Source organism: Hemitrygon akajei, chromosome 3 (genome assembly GCF_048418815.1).
Source record: "Hemitrygon akajei chromosome 3, sHemAka1.3, whole genome shotgun sequence".
NCBI lineage: Eukaryota > Metazoa > Chordata > Chondrichthyes > Myliobatiformes > Dasyatidae > Hemitrygon > Hemitrygon akajei.
In genome coordinates this window covers 171,758,472-171,779,692 of record NC_133126.1, presented here as the reverse complement: position 1 = coordinate 171,779,692, position 21,221 = coordinate 171,758,472, and the positions used below count along the sequence as shown (strand labels likewise).

The 21,221-nt window shown below is 44.0% G+C and overlaps 1 protein-coding gene across 10 annotated transcripts in view; it reads right to left on the bottom strand.

Annotated features, from left to right (window-relative positions):
* The window catches only part of vwa5b2 (von Willebrand factor A domain containing 5B2), a 170,817-nt gene that overhangs the window by 26,993 nt on the left and 122,603 nt on the right, over nt 1–21,221 (bottom strand). For all 10 annotated transcript variants that reach the window (XM_073041325.1, XM_073041327.1, XM_073041329.1 and 7 more), the window contains 3 exons: nt 5,522–5,777; nt 3,235–3,570; nt 1,129–1,266 (listed from right to left, as the gene is read on the bottom strand). In XM_073041325.1, coding sequence (XP_072897426.1) covers nt 1,129–1,266; nt 3,235–3,570; nt 5,522–5,777 — 730 coding nt within the window. The remainder of the gene's footprint in view (nt 1–1,128; nt 1,267–3,234; nt 3,571–5,521; nt 5,778–21,221) is intronic.

Here is a 21,221-nt window from a genome sequence, read left to right as displayed (position 1 = left end):
ATCATTTGCCAGTCTTCTATGCTATTCACAACATCACCAATCTTTGTATCATCTGCCGTTATTAACCCATCAATGTTTACATCCAGACCATTTATATATCTCACAGACAGCAGTGGTCCCAGTATGGATCCCTACAGAACACCAGTAGTCATAGACTTCCAGCAGAATAAGTCCCATTGACCACTACTTCTGTCTTCAATGGGCAAGCCAATTCTGAATCCAAATGGCCTATTGCTTAGATCCCTTGTTCTGTATAGGTTTCTGCATTTTTCTTCAATCTTACTAAACCTCTCTAAAAATCAGCATCCATTCTGAAGTGTGAAGTATCTGGGGTTAGTTTCCATGATATATTGGGTTAACTCCCATTTCATCTAATGTTCTAGACAATATTTATCACTTCCCTCCACCCCACTGCTCAATACTATGACCCACTCCCAAGTAATTCAACAGAAGAAGTTCATATGGTCATTGTTAATTTTGGTGAATAAGATTCTAATTACAAGGTAACAGTATATACAGTGGTTAGCTACAAAATACTTGATATGAAATTGTGTAAAGCAACTTCTTCCGCTACGCAAATTGTAATCCAAGCCGATTAAAAAGAGATGCCTAGAACTTAATTCCTGGTCAGAGATGTTGAAAGCAATGTAGAGCAGTGACAATGGTACTCTACTGAACTCAATTATACTGCATGTTTAGTGATAACAATGCAGGAAGAACATTTCCAAATTTACATCAGAACATTTTGGTCCTGAACAGATAACTCCAACAAATAAGGTAGCTTGTTCAGAAGCACTTGTGGAAAGGAAAACAGTTTGGATGAAGGGTCTCAGATGTGAAAGGTTACTTGTTTCTCTTTCTACAGATTGCTGCCTGGCCTGCTGAGCGTTTCCAAAACTTTGTTTTAATTTCAGATTTCCAGCATTTACTCTTTTATTGATTTTCCAATGATCATCTTATTAGACCTGGTCTTCTGGAAGTGATGAGTAACAATATAAGCACACAATACAGTTGGAGGAGATGATCAACAACAACTTTATTTGAACTATTGCTGGTAATACAGTTTCATACAGAACTGGTCAACACTGACGGTCCAAGAAAATAAAAAGCTCAGGACATTTACACTACCTGTGTTTCGAACTTTCACGTAGGAGGGTAATGATTCCCGAGTGGCAGCGTTCACTGGCACAACAGTTGTGTAGATGGACATGCTGTTACTTGCTCTGCTGGTCTGAATAGCTTTCAGACAATATTTTCCAGAAGGACCTCCAGAAAATGAGACAAAAGAATACTTCATTAAATCTTGATTGAGCTTCTCCTGTTATACCATTCCACTAACCGGTAAACTACAGTTTCTGTGAGATTTAGATCTATTACACCAAATTTCTTAATTTAACATATTATGATAATTAAATGATTGAGCTCAATCTTCTTTGCATTTATGGTGTTCAAATCAAAGTGCTATAGTGTTTGAATAGTTTAAGGCTATAAATGTCAATGAAAAATGTTGTGAAGACTTTTCTCTGTTATTCTTCAACATTTTGCTAAGAGAATAATCAATGAGTGATAATGGAGACTGCTCAATATTTCCCTGACAGGCCTCCTTATTATTCCCAACTCACCACCGTTACTGTCCCCAACCCCACTGACCTGCCCCTACTTCCCCCACAGGTGGATGATGGCTATAGACAATGTGTGTATCCAATGGCCCATGGGTGACTGTACATCAAAAAATGGGCATAAGGAGCAATGATGGGTTTGGTTGGTTTCTATCCCCGCACACAGCCTTCCCCACCATTATACAATGCGGACATCTCTGAATTCAAGCAGCCAATCTTCATGAATATTCCAGGACAATGTTTTCCATTGGCATCTGCCCACTTACAGCTTGCATGTAGTTGGGCCCTTTAAATCACCCTCCTGCCAATTCCTCCTCCTGAACTCAAGGTTTAGCATTTCAGTAAAGTCCATGTTTCATAACTACAATAGCAGTGTCATCTATACATTATACATTACAGATGAGCGTTTGACGGATTGAGAGCCATTGACTCATGGAGCACTACAGCACAGAAACAGGCCCTTCGGCCCACCTCGTTCATGCTGAACTATTATTCTGCCTCGTCCCATCAAGATGCACCTGGACCATAGCCCTCGCTGCCCCTCACATCCAAGTACCTATCCATGGGCACCACAGTAGCGTAGCAGTTAGCGCAACACTATTACAGTTCGGCGGCTGGAGTTTGGAGTTCAATTCCGGACAAAGATGTAGTGGTGAGTAGGTTAATTGGTCATTGTAAATTGTCTTGTGGTTAGGCTAGGGTTGAAATCGGTGGGTTGCTGGGAGGTAAGACCCAGTGACGCAGACGGGCCCATTCCATGCTTTATCTCTAAGTAAATGAATAAGCTTCTCGTAAATGTTGAAATTGAACCTGTATCCACCAGTTCTGTTGACAGCTTGTTCCATACCCTCGCCACCCTCTGAATGAAGATGTTGCCCTTACACTTTTTGCCCTTCGCACTTAAACATTTCTAGTTCTGGTATCATCAACCTTGGTGGGAAAAGACTGTGTATATCTGCTTAGGAATTAGGTTTCATCTTTCTTTGTTGTACTAACTATGATGCCAAAACCCAAACAAGCTCTCAGAAAATATTGTGAAATCAGTAAAAGCATATTGAAACAGCATTGAGGCAGTTAACATTGAGGTTCATGTGCTGAAACAGGACCTGTGTCATTTGCAAGAGGACAAGATCCCATCAGCCACATCTTTGCCATATTGCTCATTGGGAACGATATTGGGCTTTATAGGAACTTTACCCTGTGCCATCTAAGGCAGTGAGGGGGATCAGTGATCTTGACTGTGTATAGAAAGCTCCCAGATAGAATCCTGAGCTACAGGTAACCCTGTGCCACTGCAAGAAACAATATGACGAATGAGATAAATAGATCAGAGACAGCACCATCACTGAACTCTCCAATTTCAGGTGAGCTGCTTCCCCTCTGCCCCTTTTTGTCTTTCCACCTGATCGCCCCAGTTCCTCTGACATGGCTAAGTTATGCAGGAGAAGCAGATGTTAATCCAGGAAGGCATGTCCAAGGAGGTACATGACAGAATATTTCAACTGTCCGCTGATTTAATTACAAAACTCTTAATTAGCAAATAAAAAGCAATACTTCGGAATGGAATTTGCAGCCTGATCGATTTTATGTGGGAAGATGCTAGAAATACATTTACCATATTCAACATCACTTGTTTTCTCTGCCATGTTCTCAAAGTCTCTGATGACTGAATGCACAGTCAACTGATGCAGGATCCCTGCCCAGGGGTTTTCAGGGGTGCACGGTGCCTCCTGTTCAACCGAAGCATGGTAGAGGGGGGAGAGGTTGGCCGTTGCCTCCCATGTGACTGACTTCCCCCCGATTAAACCATGAATCACTGACTTGCATTGCATTGTGTGTGTGCCGTTCACTTCTGTCGAGCCCGACTCATCCGAGGTCACCGGCAAGAAGAGATTCTCAGGATCGAAGAATGTGTCCCACTCCGGAGTCCCCGCCTGAAACAGAAGAGTATCTACGGGGAAAAGTATGGACAAACTCAGAAATAAGAATCCCAGTTTATGAGTTGCATTTAAGCGCTAAAATATAGGTTGATAATCCAGTGCAGAACTGGGGAAGTGGTGGAATGATGGAAGTGCGGTCTTTCAGCTTAGATCTCAAACTGAAATCCTGTTCATCCTCTCGGGTGGGCATAAAAGGTGCTATGGTACGATACAGAGAAACATCAGGGGAGAAAATGAACACTGTTCTGATCAATGCATCTCAATATACATTCTTAACAGTTTGCTCTGTGCACATTGGCAACCATGATTCCTGAAATAGAAAAGAGATTACTCATAAAGCAACACAATTGCTGGGGTCGTGAAACTTGCCATGCCAAATGAGTTACACAGTCTGATCTTCTCTGAACCTAGTGAATAATTTTGTAATAAAGAGTAGGCTTTCTTGTTGCTAGAAGAGACAATTATGTTATTGCTTGCTTCTATGTTTAATGTGTTTTCTTGCTTGCTTCTTTATCTGGTGTTTAACCCTTTATTTATTTTAAAGTTAACAAATTTCACAACATATGCCGGTGATATTAAACCTGATTCTGATCTTCTCCATGGAATAGAAATCCATGTTGATCAGGAAGCTGTTAATTAACACAGAGACCCAAAGGCATAGAGAAACAGAGAAAGCTATGTAAAAGGTTGTTGGATCACTGGTTTCCTCTGGCATTGCATAGATCAGTGCATTTAATGGATAAGTACAGATATTATTTTGCTTTTGTATACTATCTCATTAACCATTTGTCTTTCTTTCTGTTTTGTTTGCTTTATATAACTCTAATGACGTGATTTCTTGTGGTCTAATAAGTGTATAGTGCCCCCTTTGTTTGCAAGTATTTCAACCTGTTGAATCAGAAAAGAACATGGATGGAATTTTAAAATATTTTCATTACACAATGGAACCAAATGTCAAGTGAGCAGCACCGCTGGTAACAGACCCTATAGTGCACAGTTAGCTCAATGTAAAACAGTTAGAAAGCAGTTGCAAAGACACAGACCTTTCCTCGCTTTGTGAAGTGCGTTCACCAGGAATGCAAGGGTTTACATGATTTACTGTATTTTACTACAAAAAAATCACCTGTTCTCTGATTAGGTAAATTTTATTATGGTGCTCCATGCCAAGGACATGTTTGAAGTAGAGTTACTGAATGCAGTGCAATCATCCATCAGTCATGTATGGACATATTTTAGATGGTGAACAGGTTCACAAAATGGAAATTATTCTGGTTAAATCTAATGCCTTTTTCAATGAAAGTACTTGTTTGTATACACAATTTCAAGGATCATTGGATACAGAACAAGAGCAGAAGCTCTATCCATTCTTAATTACTACCTAAGTACATTAGATCCCACTTGCATTCAAGGTCACTCGGGAATTTATTGCAGAACTACTAACCTGATCACATACAATACAAACCTTAAAATCAAAATAATATGGATATATTGTACGTTGTTGGGCGCTACTACAGCTTGGGCCATTCTGGAGGTCAGAGTTCAATTCCGGCGCCATTCTGTAAGTAATCGCTGTATGAGGAGTCTCTGTATGTCCCCCCAGTGAAATGTGTGAGTTTCTCCCTCGTGCTCTGGTTTCCTCCTACAGTCCAAAGCCAATCCGGGTAGGATAATTAGTTACTATAAATTGTCCCGTGATTAGGTTAGGGTTAATCAGGTTTGTCGAGGGTTGCTGGGGCAATATGGCTCGAAGAGCCAGAAGGGCCTATTCCACGCTGTACCGCTAAAGTAAAATAAAAATAAAAATTTACATTTCTTACCTAACTAGCTCAGGAATATTGCAGGTCACCAGAGAAGTTCTTGATAATTTTGAGAAAAATGTGTTAAATCTTCAACAACAACTGTGAAATCATTAAATGAGCATCTCAGCTTCTTAGAATCGGCTGTTTACCTCTGAAAACTTACTGGAATCATTGATGCTCTTCCTTGAACTACTGTCAGCCTGAAATTGTTGTGATACATGATCGATGTCGTTCATTCTTCCTCCAATGGACCAGTTGTGAGACTTTGCTGAGGAGACCTTCTCTAACGCCTTGCGCAGGTAATGCATATCCAGTTGGCCATTTGGTGACGAGAAACTCCGGCCAGAAAGGGCTGCTTGCGCCATCAGTTTTCTCTTTCTCCTTGCCTCATCTGAAGCAGGGTCAATTCCAAGGAAGCCCTGAAAGTGAATGAGAGAATTTCATCCCCCCACTGGGATAGCTGACCTGGATAAGTGAAACATTTCTCAGCCCAATATAAAACGTAAATAAATTAGAGGCAATCTTTACTGTACTCTTCTCTGAATTAGATAGATATCTAATACCCTGGGGAAGTTGAAAGCCCAGTGTCTGCAAGTCAGAGTCCAGTGAAGTCTAGAGGCCCGGAGACAGATTGCACTGGGGTTAGAGGACTGGTGTGTGTGTGAGCGGGTAGTTGGGACAGAAGTAAGGCATTTGCTGTTGCTCTGTTGTTGCTACTTCTGCCATGTTCTGCCAGCGTGGTGGGTATGCAATGTTGGCATCGGAATGTGTGGCGATAATTGCTGGCTGCCCGCAGCTGGTGGTGGTTGTTGACGCGACCGGCCCACTTCACTGTACGTTCCGACGTACATGTGATAAATGAATCGGAATCTGAACCGTTATAAACGTTTATCAGGAAACTAAGTAGTCTGGAGACGCAAGGGACTGCAGATGCTGTAATATGGAGCAAAGAACTAGCTGCTGGAGGAACTCAGGCTGCATCTGTGGAGATGAAGGGATAGTGGACACTTGTCGAGCTTTTACAACCCAAAGCATCGCCTATCTCGTCACCTCCTCAAGTGCTGCCTGACCACCATCCTCAGGCCAGCTGCTTTTTGAATTAAATGGATGGGTAGCTATCACTTTGCAGCAATTTATGCACGAGCTACAGAAGGGCCGTTTCTCATTCCATTTCATTCTCTTTACTGAATCATGGCTGCAAGATCTGTGGATTTATTACATTTGGAAGTATGCTGGTAAATGTAATGCTTCAAGCCCCTTCCTCAATGGGCTGCATTGGAAACTGAAGTTTCATCTCCACAGTTACAGAAATACTTACAAGATAAGCCTCACCAGAAGATCTGCAAAGGTGAATGCTTTTTACAAGCTCCAATACAACCAGTTTAACTTGTCAAACTGTTATGAAAACTAATTAGTTGAAATGATTCAGTCAACAATAGAGAGAAAACTTTATATTTTGACTCAATTACTTGTGCCTTAAAATCAGAGGCTGATACCCTCACGCAGCGCGTCACCTTTACCTTCTTTCTGCAAACTTTACCTTTGTTCTGGCTGCTTCCTCATTCATCAGTGCAGAGCAGGTTCTGTGTACAGAACACTGCAAATCATTCATACCCAGATCAATCACGAATTCTGGCCTCAAAGCTACAATCATAGAGCAATGCAGAAAGGATACAGGCTCTTCAGCCCAATGAGACAATACTAACCACGGAGTTTGTCTGCCTTACCTGTTAAACCTCGAGCATTGAAACAAACGCAGTTTTATTAAGTATTCTCTTTCACACCTTTTACTTTGTCCCTGGCTATCCTGATTAACAGGCTGGCTCACACTGTGTACTGCTTTATCCCATAACTTTCTCCTGCTCTGAGTCCCACCCCAACCCACCCGACAAACTGGTTTAAACCTGCCCGTGCTTTCCCAGCATATATGACAAATAAACTTTTCTCAGACTTTCCACCAGGTACAGGTATTGATTTTAACCGACATTTCAGTAACAAACTCAGCCATCTTCATCAGGGATGATGCCTGGGCGTGTCGAGTCTGGTGGTATCGATACCCCCATTGTCCACCCTTCCTGTGCTCCTTGATTCCGGTTTCCACTGTGTGTCCCATCTGGCTGATATATGCTCCTCCGCATTCACAAGAAATCTGGCAAATGCCAACCGTACTGAGACCCAGGTCATCTTTGACCCGCATAAGCTGTGATTCAAGCTGTGATCAATCGTGCTCTTAAAAAAGGCCATTGGAAAAACCAGGAGCCCTAACAACAAGGAGGAACCCTGTCTTACCTATATTTCCACTGTTTCTAGAAGAGTTGTCAGGATCCTGATGAAATACTGGATTAACACCATCCATAAACCTGTAAGGAAGCTCAAATCACAGCTTATGTTAGTCAAAGGTGACCTGGAACTCAGGTCGGCTGGCATTTGCAGGATTCCCTGTGATTGCAGAGCAGTGTATATCAACCAGATGGGACGCACGGTGGAAATCCGCATCGAGGAGCACAGGAGGTGTATTCATTTGGGTATCCTGGAGAAATTGGACGTGGCAGAACATTGCACTCGCAATGGCCATAGAATTGACTTTAAAAACACAAAACTACCGTGCCTCACCAAAGGCTTTTGGAACAGCCTGGTGATGGAAGTAATTGAAATAAAACTAGAGGAAAAGAATTTTAACAATGACAAAGGTCCCACTCCAACTAAGAATTGGAATTCGATTATAAACAAAATAGGACAGTAGAAACTTGATTGGTTGAAGACTAACCAACCGGGACAGACAGACGATGGGGGTATAAATTTAGACAGATTAGACATGCCTGACCATTATCCCTGATGAAGATGGCGGAGTTCGTCATTGAAACATCAGTTAAAAGTGATACCTGTACCCAGCAGGGAACCTGAGAAGAGTTTAATAGCATTAGTTTATGTAGCATTAGTAAATTTCTCTGAAAATTGGTTCCTCCCTGCTTTAAGTGCAAGGCATCCCTCTTGTGCAATTCACCTCAAACCCAGAAGAGATCCCAACAGTTCAAGACTATGAATCCCTGCCCCTTGTACGAGCCACAGATTCACCTGGCCGTTACTTCTATTTCTGATCTTGCTAATTGGCACCAAGAGTAATCCAGAGATCACTACCCTCGAGTTCTTGTTTCTTCCTGCCGAACTCCAGATATTCATTTTTCAGGTCCTTTTGTGATGAAAGTCCCTGATGAGGTTGGTTCAGGCCCAAATATTGGAGTATCCGAAGCGAGGTTTGAGACACGGGATCAAAATGGATGGAGAACTGAGCACAAAACAAACGCTAGACAATATCACGAGTAGGCTTATGACTGAGCGCTGAACCTCTGTAAATACTTGATTCTTGGCGCCCAAAACATGATTGTTAATTAGCGGCACCACATTGAACTCTTAAACGGGCCAAGCCAGCTATCCGTATTCCGGGGAGTTAGAGCATCTAAATCCCGGAAGATGGCGTAGTTGGGAGCGTCTCGTAACAGGACCCCCATCCCCCCACGGCTGACTCCTGACCGAGAGGTGGTGATGGTAATCGTGGATGAGTGCTGGATACATGATATCTCTTTCAGGCACCCAGCACCTCTCCTCGGGTCCGAATCCTTCCTGGTCCACAACGGATTGCCGAACACACCGAACAGTACCTGAGTCCTCTTCTCACCGTAAAGTCCTGTTCTCCCTCGATAAACCTGTGTGGTGGTGGGGCTAGGTTTTCAATTTAGAGATGTGGAAGGTGGGATTGATCTTTAGGGTCTTGGGGAGCTGGAAGGTGTAAGCCACTGGGTTTACTTTCCTCAGGACTTTGAAGGGTTCAATGAATTTGGTGCTAACTTTCTAGATTCCACACGGAGGGCCAAATCATGGGTGGACAGCCAGACCTGTTGCCCAGGCTGTAAAGTAAGTCCCTGACTTCTTCTTTGGTTCACCTTGGTCTCCGCTTTCTGGGTAGAGTCCAGCAAAATCTCCCTTGGATGAGATCTTCAGCCACAGCGACCCTAACCTTGTTCTTGTTCCGAAATCAGAGGAGGAGGATAACCAAACTGGTACTCATACGGTGACATTCATGTGCTGAAAACTGTAAGGAGCTGTGGGTGACATCAAATGGTCACACCACTCATCGGGTCTTTCCAAGGTCAGCATCAGAGGGTATGTTCAAAATCAGGGTTGGTCCGCTCCGTCTGGCTGTTGGACTGTGCATGAAATCCAGAGGAAAGGCTTGCTGTTACCCTATCAGTTTTCAGAACACCCTCCAGAAATGATCTGAGATGCGGACCATGGTTTAAGACAATGTCCACCAGGAATCCGAGGATCTTGAAGACCTGGTCCAGGACAATCTCAGCCATCTCCACCACAGACAATAGCTTCTCAAAGGCAATGAGCTTGAGGATTTGAAAACCTATAGACAATTACCATGATGACCAATGAGACCGCTGACAAAGTCCATGGAGAGATGCATCCATGGTCTTTCCAGAACAGGTAGAGGGTGGAGGAGCCCTTGAGATCAGGTATGGGGCTCCTTGTTCTGGTCACACACCTCACATGCCTACATATATTGCCAAACCTTTTTCGTCATTCCAGGCCCAATACCAGGTCTTGATAAAGTCAAGGGTTCTGGCAATCCCTGGGTGCGTGGTCATTCTCAATGAGCTTCCCCTTTGGAATGTCTGGGACAGGGTGGAACTTGGGATGAGCAGCCGATCTGGAGGACCATTCATCGGAGGCCTTGTAAACAACGTTTGTGATTCCCCAACGAATTGGCGCTACCACCCTGGCTTGGCGCAACATGGCAGTAGGCTGCTCCTCTCGTTCCGGTTCAACAAAATGACTGTAGAGGACACTTGGCTTCTGGTTTTTTGATCCTGGTTAGTAGATCAGGATGAATTCAAAGCAGTTAATGAAAAGAGCTCACCCGGCCTGCCTGGAATTTAGTCTCTTCGCCTCCTGAATATAAGCCAAGTTCTTGTGGTTAGTCCAAATAATAAAAGGGTTCTTGGCCCTCCTTTAGCCAGTGACGCTATTCCTCCAAGACTAACTTAACTTCAAAATGCTCCCAGTTCCCAATGTCATTGTTTCTCTCTGGGATAGCCTCCTGGAGAAGAATGCACGTAGGCGCAGTTTACTGTCATTGCGGCAAGATGGCACCCACACCGATGTCTGAAGCGTCCACCTCCACGTTGAAGGGAAGGTCTGGGCTAGGAGAAACCAAGATGGGAGCTGTTGTGAACCGCTGTTTAAGCTCCACAAAAGCAGCCTCCACTTTGGTGGTCCAGACAAAAGGGCCCATGGATTTCTCAGTTAGGGCCATCAGCAGAGCTACTACCGAGCTGAACTTCCTGATGCCTTCCAACTTGACGTAAAGTCCATGGTCTAGAAGCCTCTTTAAAATGTCCCTGACATGAGCGACGTGCTCCTCCATAGACATCGGGAAGACTAGGATATCATCGAAGTAGACAAAGGCATTCTTATGGAGAGTATCCCAGAGCACATAATTTTATAAAGGCCTGGAAGATGGTTGGAACATTCACAAGGGCATAACGAGGTTCTTGTAGTGCCCGGTCGGTGTATTGGGTACAGTCTTCCACTCTTCACCTTTTCTAATACAGACCAGACTGCAGGCACTCTATAGGTCTAGCTTTGTGAATACCCTCACCCCTAAGAGTATCTTGAAGACCATATTCATGAGTGGAAGAAGATAGCAATTCTTGGCCATTATGCGGTTTAATCCCTTATAATCAATGCATGGCCGCAGGCTCCCATCTTTCTTTTGTACAAAGAATCCTGCACCAGCGGGTGAGATGGAGAGCTGAATGAAGTCCGTTCAAGAGCTTCCTTTATATACTCCTCCACTGCGCTTCTCTCTGGGCGTGAGAGCGCATACAATCGACTCCACAGGGGATGGGTACCAGGCAGCAGGTCTGTCGCTGTGGTAAGGCCTTTCCCTTGCTGAGGACCTCTTCCAAGTCCTTGTGGATGGAAGGGACTTTCACCGGTCTGGGTGTTGCTGTCCCCTCGGTCCTTCCTTCGAGGATGACTCCTGAGGCTTCGTAGGTGGCAGGCGAGATTTGACAGAACTGTGAGTCCTCTCCCTACGCTTACAGAGCTCATTTGTAGAAACAGTGGCCAAAGAAAATTCCAGATCACTGTCTCTATCCTCTGGCAACAGCTGCAAGACTTTACAGAGGGTTCGTGCCCCCGGGAATAGGGTTCAAGGATTAGGGTAAAGGTGTCTTTCCCTTCCTTCAGACCTGATGGCTAGATTCCTAAACCTTAGCAGCAAGTTCCCAGACTACCTGGGCCTCTCCTGAACTAGAGAATCCCTCTCCCTAGTTCCATAGAAACATAGAAAACCTACAGCACAACGCAGGTCCTTCGGCCCACAAAGCTGTACCGAACGTGTACTTACTTTAGAAATTATCTTGGGTTACCCATAGCACTCTATTTTTCTAAGCTCTATGTACTTTTCCAGGAGTCTCTTAAAAGACCCTATCGTATCCACCTCCACCACCATCGCCGGCAGCCCATTCCACGCACTCACCACTCTCTGTGTAAAAGACTTACCCCTGACATCTCCTCTGTACCCACTTCCAAGCACCTTAAAACTGTGCCCTCTCATGCTAGCCATTTCAGCCCTGGGTAAAGCCTCTGACTGTCCACACAATCTATGCCTCTCATCATCTTGTACACCTCTATCAGGTCACTGTTCATCCTCCGTCACTTCAAGGAGAAAATATTGAGTTCACACAACCTATTCTCATAAGGCATGCTCCCCAAACCAGGCAACATCCATGTAAATCTCCTCTGCACCCTTTCTATGGTTTCCACATTCTTCCTGTAGTGAGGCGATCAGAATTGAGCACAGTACTCCAAGTGGGGTCTGACCAGGGTCCTATATAACTGCAACATTACTTCTCAGCTCTTAAACTCAATTCCATGATTGATGAAGGTCATTGCACCGTATGCCTTCTTAACCACAGAGTCAACCTGCAAAGCAGCTTTGGGTGTCCTATGGACTCAGACCCCAAGATCCCTCTGATCCTCCACACTGCCAAGAGTCTTATCATTAATACTATATTCTGCCATCATATTTGACCTACCAAAATGAACCACCTCACACTTTCTGGGTTGAACTCCAGCTGCCACTTCTCAGCCCAGTTTTCTTTCCTATCAATGTCCCGCTGTAAGCTCTGACAGCCCTCCACACTATCCACAACACCACAAACCTTTGTGTCATCAGCAAATTTACTAACCCATCCCTCCACTTCCTCATTCAGGTCATTTATAAACATCACGAAGAGTAGGGGTCCCAGTACCGATCCCTGAGGCACTCCACTGGTCACCGACCTCCATGCAGAATATGATCCATCTACAACCACTCTTTGCCTTCTGTGGGCAAGCCAGTCCTGGATCCACAAAGCAATTTCCCTTGAATCCCATACCTCCTTACTTTCTCAATAAGCCTTGCATAGGGTACCTTATTAAATGCCTTACTGAAATCCATATACACTACATCTACAGCTCTACCTTCATCAATGTGTTTAGTCACATGCTCAAAAAATTCAGCTGGACGGTGTCAGGACTCACCCAGTCCCGTTGGCTGGAACCAGCTTGTCCGCTCTTGAGGACAGAACTAGGTCTGCAGAAGGTCTCAGGTTCCCTTGCACGGAAAGCTGTCTCCTTTCTGCTAGGTGGTCACTGGAGCATCTGGGTGTCGGAACACCATGCTGCAAACAAGACCTTCTACAATGACTGGACCAAGCAGTGATTCTCCCCTCCCTCCAGTCCATGGATGGGTTATGCTGGAATGGCCAAGGATGCCCAAGGATCAGGGGTATGAGTGGAGAGTCAATAATGTAGAAACTAATGCCTTTCTCATGATCTCCGACTCTCATCTGCAACACCACAGTCTGTTGATGGATCTGCCTAGAACCTAGCTGGCAGCCTTCCAAGACAGCTGTGGGCATGGACTGGCTCAACTCTTGTAGCGGTGTGTCGAACTGATGGATGGTTCGTAAATCTAGTAAATTACCCACTGTCCCAGCGTCCACAAAATCTTTCAGCTACCTCAAGTTCTCACCCCAGGTGAATTCCACCTTCAGCACAAAACCGGAATCCACGGGATTGAGCATCACAGTCCTCCTGACACTGGATGGTCTTAGCAGACATCCAGGTGGCTGCAGCTTCGGAAATTTGGCTTGCAGGTGACCTTGACTCCAACACCAGGACTTCTCATTGGCAGAGAGTCCAATGCCACTGACCTGTAAAGGTTCAACTGGATCTTGAGCAGGCGACGAGCTGGTCACGGTCCAAGGTTGGAGAACGGAACTGTAATGCATGGGGACCGGGCTCGGACCGGCTTTCTTTGACCTCCTGAAGTGGTTCCATTTTCGCTCTGCCAGACATTATTGAAATGGATGGTCTGGTCAATCAGAACCTCTAAGTTCTCTGCTGGCTCTCCCAAAGCGAGGGCATCCTTCAGTTCATCTCGGAGCCTATGGTGGTATAGCGTGGCCAGCGCCTCCTCGTTCCAACCACTTTCTTGGGCCAAGGCCTGAAATTCGATCACGAAGTTGGCCACTGAACATCCCCCTGTCAAATCTCCATTAGATGGTCTGAGTCAGCTGGCTCTGGAGGGGCGAGGGAACACTTTCCTTATGGCGCCATGAATTCCTCCGCATCAGAGCAAATCTCTAGTCTGCGTTCCCAGTGCGCAGTGGCCCAGGCCAGGGCTCTCCCACTCAGAAAAGAGATAATGAAGGCCACATGTCCACACTCTGAAGGGAACCAGCACGGCTGGAGTTCAAATACTAATGAGCATTGGAAGAGGAAGCCATGGCAAGAACCCAGGTCACCATCAAATCTCTGCGGGGCGACCGGCAGCCTTATCTGAGTGACTTTGGCTTCCCTCCTGCAACAGCTGGCACACGCTGACCTGGAGGTCGTGTATCTCCAGGCTCTGTCTGGAAGTTTTCTCACTGTGGTTGGCCACAGCTGACGGAAGGCTCCCGTACCCACTGGTTCCATGTTGGTTCAATCGCACTGTGACGAGAGTCCCTGACAAGGATGGTTTGCACCCAAATGCTGGGGTATCTGACACAAGGTTCAAGACACTATTATACTGGATCGGAACACAAAACAAACGCTAGATGATATCACTAGTGGGCTTACGATCCAGCAACAAACCTCAGTTTAGGTGCTCTTTAAATATTTGATTCTTGGCGCCCAAAACATAATTACCAATTAGCGGGACTGTTCAGAAACCTTAAAGGGGCCACACCAATTATCCGACTCCGGGGAGTTAAAGTGCCTAAATCCCGGAAGCTGGTGCATTTGGAAGAGTCTCATAACAGCTTTGTTCTACCATTGTTTTTTGTAACAACCTCTGTTTGTTCACCCTCCCTCATGAGAATTTTCTGAAGCCACTTGGAGAGATGCTTGACCCAGGCATTGTTGGATCCAATTACTTCATTCTAAGGTTAGACTCTTGTTACTTTCTCTGTAATTTAATAATTAATTATCTGCTTGTCTTTTAAGTAGTTGTTATATGTATCTGTAAGTTTAATATGCCTCTCGTGGCTATGCAAAGTATAATTCCATAAAGCTCTGGAAGTTTCTTTGCTCTGCATTACTTGAGTAAGTGCTTTCTCATTGGTTAACTTAGTACTGCAGTATTGAGTAATAGCTTTCTGATTGGTTAAGTCTTATCTATATTTTAAATGGAATTTTTCCTTATCTGTGGGTATTAAGTAATTAAACATAAAATAGCAGCATCTTAACCTTCTTAGTTCTTTTTTCTCAGCTTTTCTCTTGACCAGTTGACCCATGAAATAGCAGCCAGACTGGAGGAGGGTTGGTTGGGGGATACAGATATCAGGAAGTGATGAAGAAGACAGAGATCATGAATGAAAATCGTACTGGCTGATAGAAGTTATATGGAGGAAGGCAAACGGCAGGTTTCTGGGAAACGGCAAAACGAGCAGTGAATTAAGGATTGTAGTGACGTGACAAAGGCAGCAGAGAGGATTTCAATAAAAGAAGGAGAATAGTTGAAGGTGTTGTTGAGTTTTGAATATGGACCTGTTTCTGATATCAAGCTGAATAAATTAACTGAGGATTTGAAAAAAGCATTAGGATATATTGTAAGCGCAAAACGTTTAATAGATGGAGCACTCTTAGAGTTTTGCAAAGATAGTAAGCAATGTGAGAGAGCTTTGGGGTTAAAAGCTGTAGGAAGAATCTTGTAACACCAAGGAATTATATTGAACAACTGTTGTTTTAGAGAGTAATCACAGGAGTGCCTCTACGTATATATATCTCCATGGACTACGTTAAAAAGAATTTAGTCAAGGGAAAAGTTGCAAATGCTAAACATTTAAAAGGTTTCATGGTGGAGTAAGAACAGAGAGCTTACCCGTGTTGATTTGATTCGATAGGAAAAGGTTGCAGGATAGGGTTAATTTAGGGTATATGAATTTAATAGTTTGAGTATGTGTACCAGCCCTTCAGAGGTGTTTTCAGTGCCAGAGGTTTGGCCATATAGCAGCTGTGTATAGTGGTGAAAAGTGATGTTATAGGTGTGCTGGAGAACATGATTATGGTCATTATAACCATATAACCCTATAACAATTACAGCACGGAAACAGGTCATCTCGGCCCTTCTGGTCCATGCCGAATGCTTACTCTCACCTAATCCCACTGACCTGCACTCAGCCCATAACCCTCCATTCCTTTCCTGTCCATATACCTATCCAATTTTACTTTAAATGACAATACCGAACCTGCCTCTACCACTTCTACTGGAAGCTCATTCCACACAGCTACCACTCTCTGAGTAAAGAAATTCCCCCTTGTGTTACCCTTAAACTTTTGCCCCCTAACTCTCAACTCATGTCCTCTTGTTTGATTCTCCCCTACTCTCAATGGAAAAAGCCTAACCACGTCAACTCTATCTATCCCCCTCATAATTTTAAATACCTCTATCAAGTCCCCCCTCAACCTTCTACGCTCCAAAGAATAAAGACCTAACTTGTTCAACCTTTCCCTGTAACTTAGGTGCTGAAACCCAGGTAACATTCTAGTAAATCTTCTCTGTACTCTCTCTATTTTGTTGACATCTTTCCTATAATTCAGTGACCAGAACTGTACACAATACTCCAAATTCGGCCTTACCAATACCTTGTACAATGTTAACATTACATCCCAACTCCTATACTCAATGCTCTGATTTATAAAGGCCAGCATACCAAAAGCTTTCTTCACCACCCTATCCACATGAGATTCCACCTTCAGGGAACTATGCACCATTATTCCTAGAACACTCTGTTCTACTGCATTCTTCAATGCCCTACCATTTACCATGTACGTCCTATTTGGATTATTCCTACCAAAATGTAGCACCTCACACTTATCAGTATTAAACTCCATCTGCCATCTTTCAGCCCACTTTTCTAACTGGCCTAAATCTCTCTGCAAGCTTTGAAAACCTACTTCATTATCCACAACGCCACCTACCTTAGTATCATCTGCATACTTACTAATCCAATTTACCACCCCATCATCCAGATTGTGGAGAAGACATTAGCCAAATTTAGCAATTGTGGAGGAGATCCTAGCTCTGCTTATATAGGAAAGCTGTGGGAGCTCGGTGTGTTCAGGTGAAAATGGGCATATCATATGCAGAGAGCCTTCAGAAAGTACTTAGCTTAGAGATTATTAACGATGCTTTACAATAGTGGTCACCAACCTTTTTAAGCCCAAGATCCCCTACCTCGGCCTTAGTGAAAGGCGAGATCAATTCCAAATTGATTAGTTACACGCATGCACACTGGGGGGGGGGGGGGCAGAAAAGACCAGAAGTAAAACCCCGCAACCCGGAAGTAGAAATAATGCATAAACACCAGCGGTACCCACCCTTCTTTGCACCACAGACCGGTTTAATATTGACAATATTCTTGCAGACCAGCTAATGGGGGGGAGGGCTGTTAAACACAACGGGAATACAGCAATACTCGAAGCAGGTTTCTTATGTCCAGTCTATTCCGCAATTTAGTTTTTCCGGCTCTTGGCACTTAGCTGCTGTCCCGCGCTGCTCGCGTTTTTTCTGCTGAAAAAACTCAGTAGGTTTGTCTTTAAGTGCAGGGTGCTTGGACTCAGGGTACTGAAGCAGGTTTGAGGGCTTCATTGCCTCATTAGACAGCCTCCCGGCCCGAACTCCAGCCTCTGCCCGCCCGCCGCCAGACGCCCTGGCCAGGTGCGGCTGGTCGTGGTTGGGGTGAAAGGACAATGTCAGGGCCGGAGGTCCCCATACTGGGGCCGCAGCAGTCGCAGTCCAGAGAAAACGACCGAGCGAGGAGAGCGAAAGGGCACGCACCCACCCCCCCCCCCCCCCGTAGGATCTATCAGCCGACTAAAATTTGTTTCAGCAGATCACAGCGAGGGTAGCAACTCTGATACTTACAAAACCCTGAGCCCGAATTAGGTCGTCTGCGAATATTTTAGCACTGGGTTCCCCACGAACATTCGGTGTGTTAAACAGGTTCAGAGGCGGTGCCCATCTGTCCGCGCTCCGGGCCAGTAGCATCAGCGGTTCGCGCCGACCGCACGAGCTGAACACTGGCGCGAGGGTGTCACTGCATTTAGGCGACTGATGACCTCGCGTGGATTCAAGTTCAACAGTGGCCATGACAGGGAATGAGGAAAGGTGCAGCTGACTCATATCGTTTCCTCGTGGCCCGGTGGTTGGGGACCACTGAAGTACACTGTGTAGTACAGGGGAGCGATGCGCATGCGCACTGGGCAGAAAGAACAGAACAAAAACTCCGCAACCTGGAAACAATCTCTCAACAGTATTTCATTTTTTTCAGGATCTACTGGGAAAGTCTCAAAGATCGACCAGTCGATTACGATCGACGGGTTGGCGACCACTACTTTACAAGGACGGGTAAATAATATTCGGACTTCAAAGTAAGGTTGTGAATGTTTTTTTTTTCTTTTCATTTTTTTTACAATGGAATGCAAGAGGTTTGTTAGCTAATGGTTAGAGAACAGCCGTTAATTTTTTTCCTTATTTTTCTTTTTTAAATCTTACAATGGAATGCTAGAAGCCTGTTAATGGTCAGGGGATTTTAATGCTCATAGTATTACGGGGGGGGGGGGGGGGAGTGATTGATAAGCTCGTGGCCTAAGGTAGAAGGAGTCAATTTTAGAAAACCTAGCACATTTATTTTTCAACATAGTCCCCTCCTACATTTACACACCTAGTCCAGAGGTCGTGGAGCATATGGATCTTGGACCTCCAGAAAGTGTCCACAGATGGGTGATTGATAAAGTCATGGCCTAAGGTAGAAGAAGATGAGTTATACAGCTCTCTTTACATGCACATGCAGTTCAACTCTTTGAGTGATTATGCAGAAAGTTTGAAGTTAATAACTCATCTCCTCTACCCTAGGCCACAGATTTATCAATCACCCCAATGAGTTATTAACTGATGAGTTCTTAACTTCAAACTTTCTGCATAATCACTCAAAGAGTGAATCAAAAGTTCAAGGTTCAAGCTTGACAAATGTTTGACTTGCCAGAAAACAAATCCTGGAGCAGCAGAAAAGCTACCACAATTAAGTGCTCCTGCATCACCTGGTCCATTTTTATATTTACAAGTAGACTACATCTCTTCAGTAAAGTGCCAAGGATACTCAGGCATACAGGAAATAGTGGACAAGTTTTCAAGGTGGGTGGAAGTTATTCCAACAAAGAAAGCCACAGTCACACACGCAGCAAAAACTGATCAAGAACTCTACCTCTAGATGGTTTTTGCATGTCACACCAACTCTGACCAAGGTACACATTTCACTGAGAGAGCTTCTCAGGAATTATGTTGACTAATGAACATTGAACAGTCTTTTCATTGTCCAGAGTCATTAGGACAAGTCAAACGAATGAATAACACCATTAAACAATTACCAAGAATCATGAGAAGGCATATCATGGCCTCTGGCTCTTCCTGTGTTTTTTGTAGCATCAGAGCAACTCCAAACAAAAATACTGAACTGTCCATTTGAGATGGTAACAGGAGATCCTACGTCACTTCTGGGAGCCCTCAATCTCAGGGAGGCAGACAGACACATTATAGCAGACAGTTTAGTTAACTGTTTAGTGAAATTAACCCAAGCTGTCCAGTCTGCTTCTCAACAGGTTTATGCCACTTGGAGTGATCCAACATAAGGAGACACACCCTGACTCCTGGCAAATGGATCTTGATTACGAAATCGCATAAGGATCCAACAGAGAGCTGGATGGGAAGCTCCTTATCAAGTTTGTTAGTTACCAGCTTTGCAGTGAAAGTACGAGGGGTGATTGATAAGTTCGTGGCCTACGATGGAAGGAAACGTTATTAATTTCAAACTTTCTACATAACCACTCAAAGAGTTGATTTGCATGAGCATGTAACGAGAGCTGTATAACTCATCTCCTTCTACCTTAGGCTACGAACTTATCAATCACCCCTGCTGTGGACCATTTCTGGAGGTCCAAGGCACCGACTTCTACAAAGAAGGGATCCGTGTGCTCCACGACTGCTGGACTCAGTGTGTAAATGTAGGAAAAATAAATGTGCTAGGTTTTCTAAAATTGACTCCTTCTACCTTAGGCCACGAACTTATCAATCACCCCTCGTAGGAGATAAAAGTTAGTGGATACAAGCCTGCTACTGCAAACAAGCTGAAGTGGGATCCAACGAGGACAGCAAGCACTGTGCTTAATGTGCTAGTAGCCTCTTGGCCATAATGCCTACAGTGAGCAAATCACTAACTAACCAGAAGACTACAAGCAAGTGAACAGCTAAACATTATGAAGTTTATTCTAATATTAGTTGTTTTTATACTTTGGCCAATTTTGCCTGCTTACTATGAGAACAAGTATTCATACCAATATGTCTTATGGTAATTTGCATCCTCTTTACTTGTTCAAATGATCATTAATAGATTAGTTCAAACTCATATCAGTGTGCCTACTAATTTGCCTAACCGTGACATCATCTTATGAATACTTTGAAGAATATATACCCTTTGAGATTTCATAAACATAGTATTTTTTTATTATTTTACACATAAAATAGATACCACAGCTTATTTAGTTGCTGAATTTTCAGATGTAATGATTCTAATTGTGCAATTTAGAATCAAAGGAGGGATTGTTAGATCCAACTGTTTAATTCTTAGATTTACTGCCATTTTCTTAGCAATTTAACCATTAATTATCTGCTTGTATTTAAGGAGTATACACACACACATACTGTATATAATTAAAATGTATTATTAGATTATATATATAATTATATGCTTGTATTTAAGTAGTATTACATGTATATTTGGACAGAATTTTTCCTTATCTATGGGTATAAATTAGCTAAACACAAAGCAATGCCATTTTAATCTTCTCAGTTCTTTTAATGTCACCTTTCTCTTCACTAGTCAACCCCTATCACTGTCTACTTAACTTTCCTCTGTTCTATCAATTGTGAAGCAACAAGCTCTGTGCCTTTTTTCTGATTTCTAAAAGAACATTGGATTAAATCACCAGAATCCAACAGCACCAAAGAAGCAGTGCACTGCCTAGAATCTCCCCTTCAGCCAAAGACTCCTCTATCTGTCCCCTTGCTATTGAATCTCCTATGAGTATCAATCACCTTGCCTGACTGCACCCCACCCCCAAGCCTCAGAGCCAGGGACCTAACTACTGCTGCTAGCCTTTAAACAAACATTCCATCAACAGTATCAAAAGGGGTATGCCTTTTGCTGAAGGGAATGGCCACAGACAAACCCTGCAGTGGCTCCCTACTCCCCAGGTGACCACCC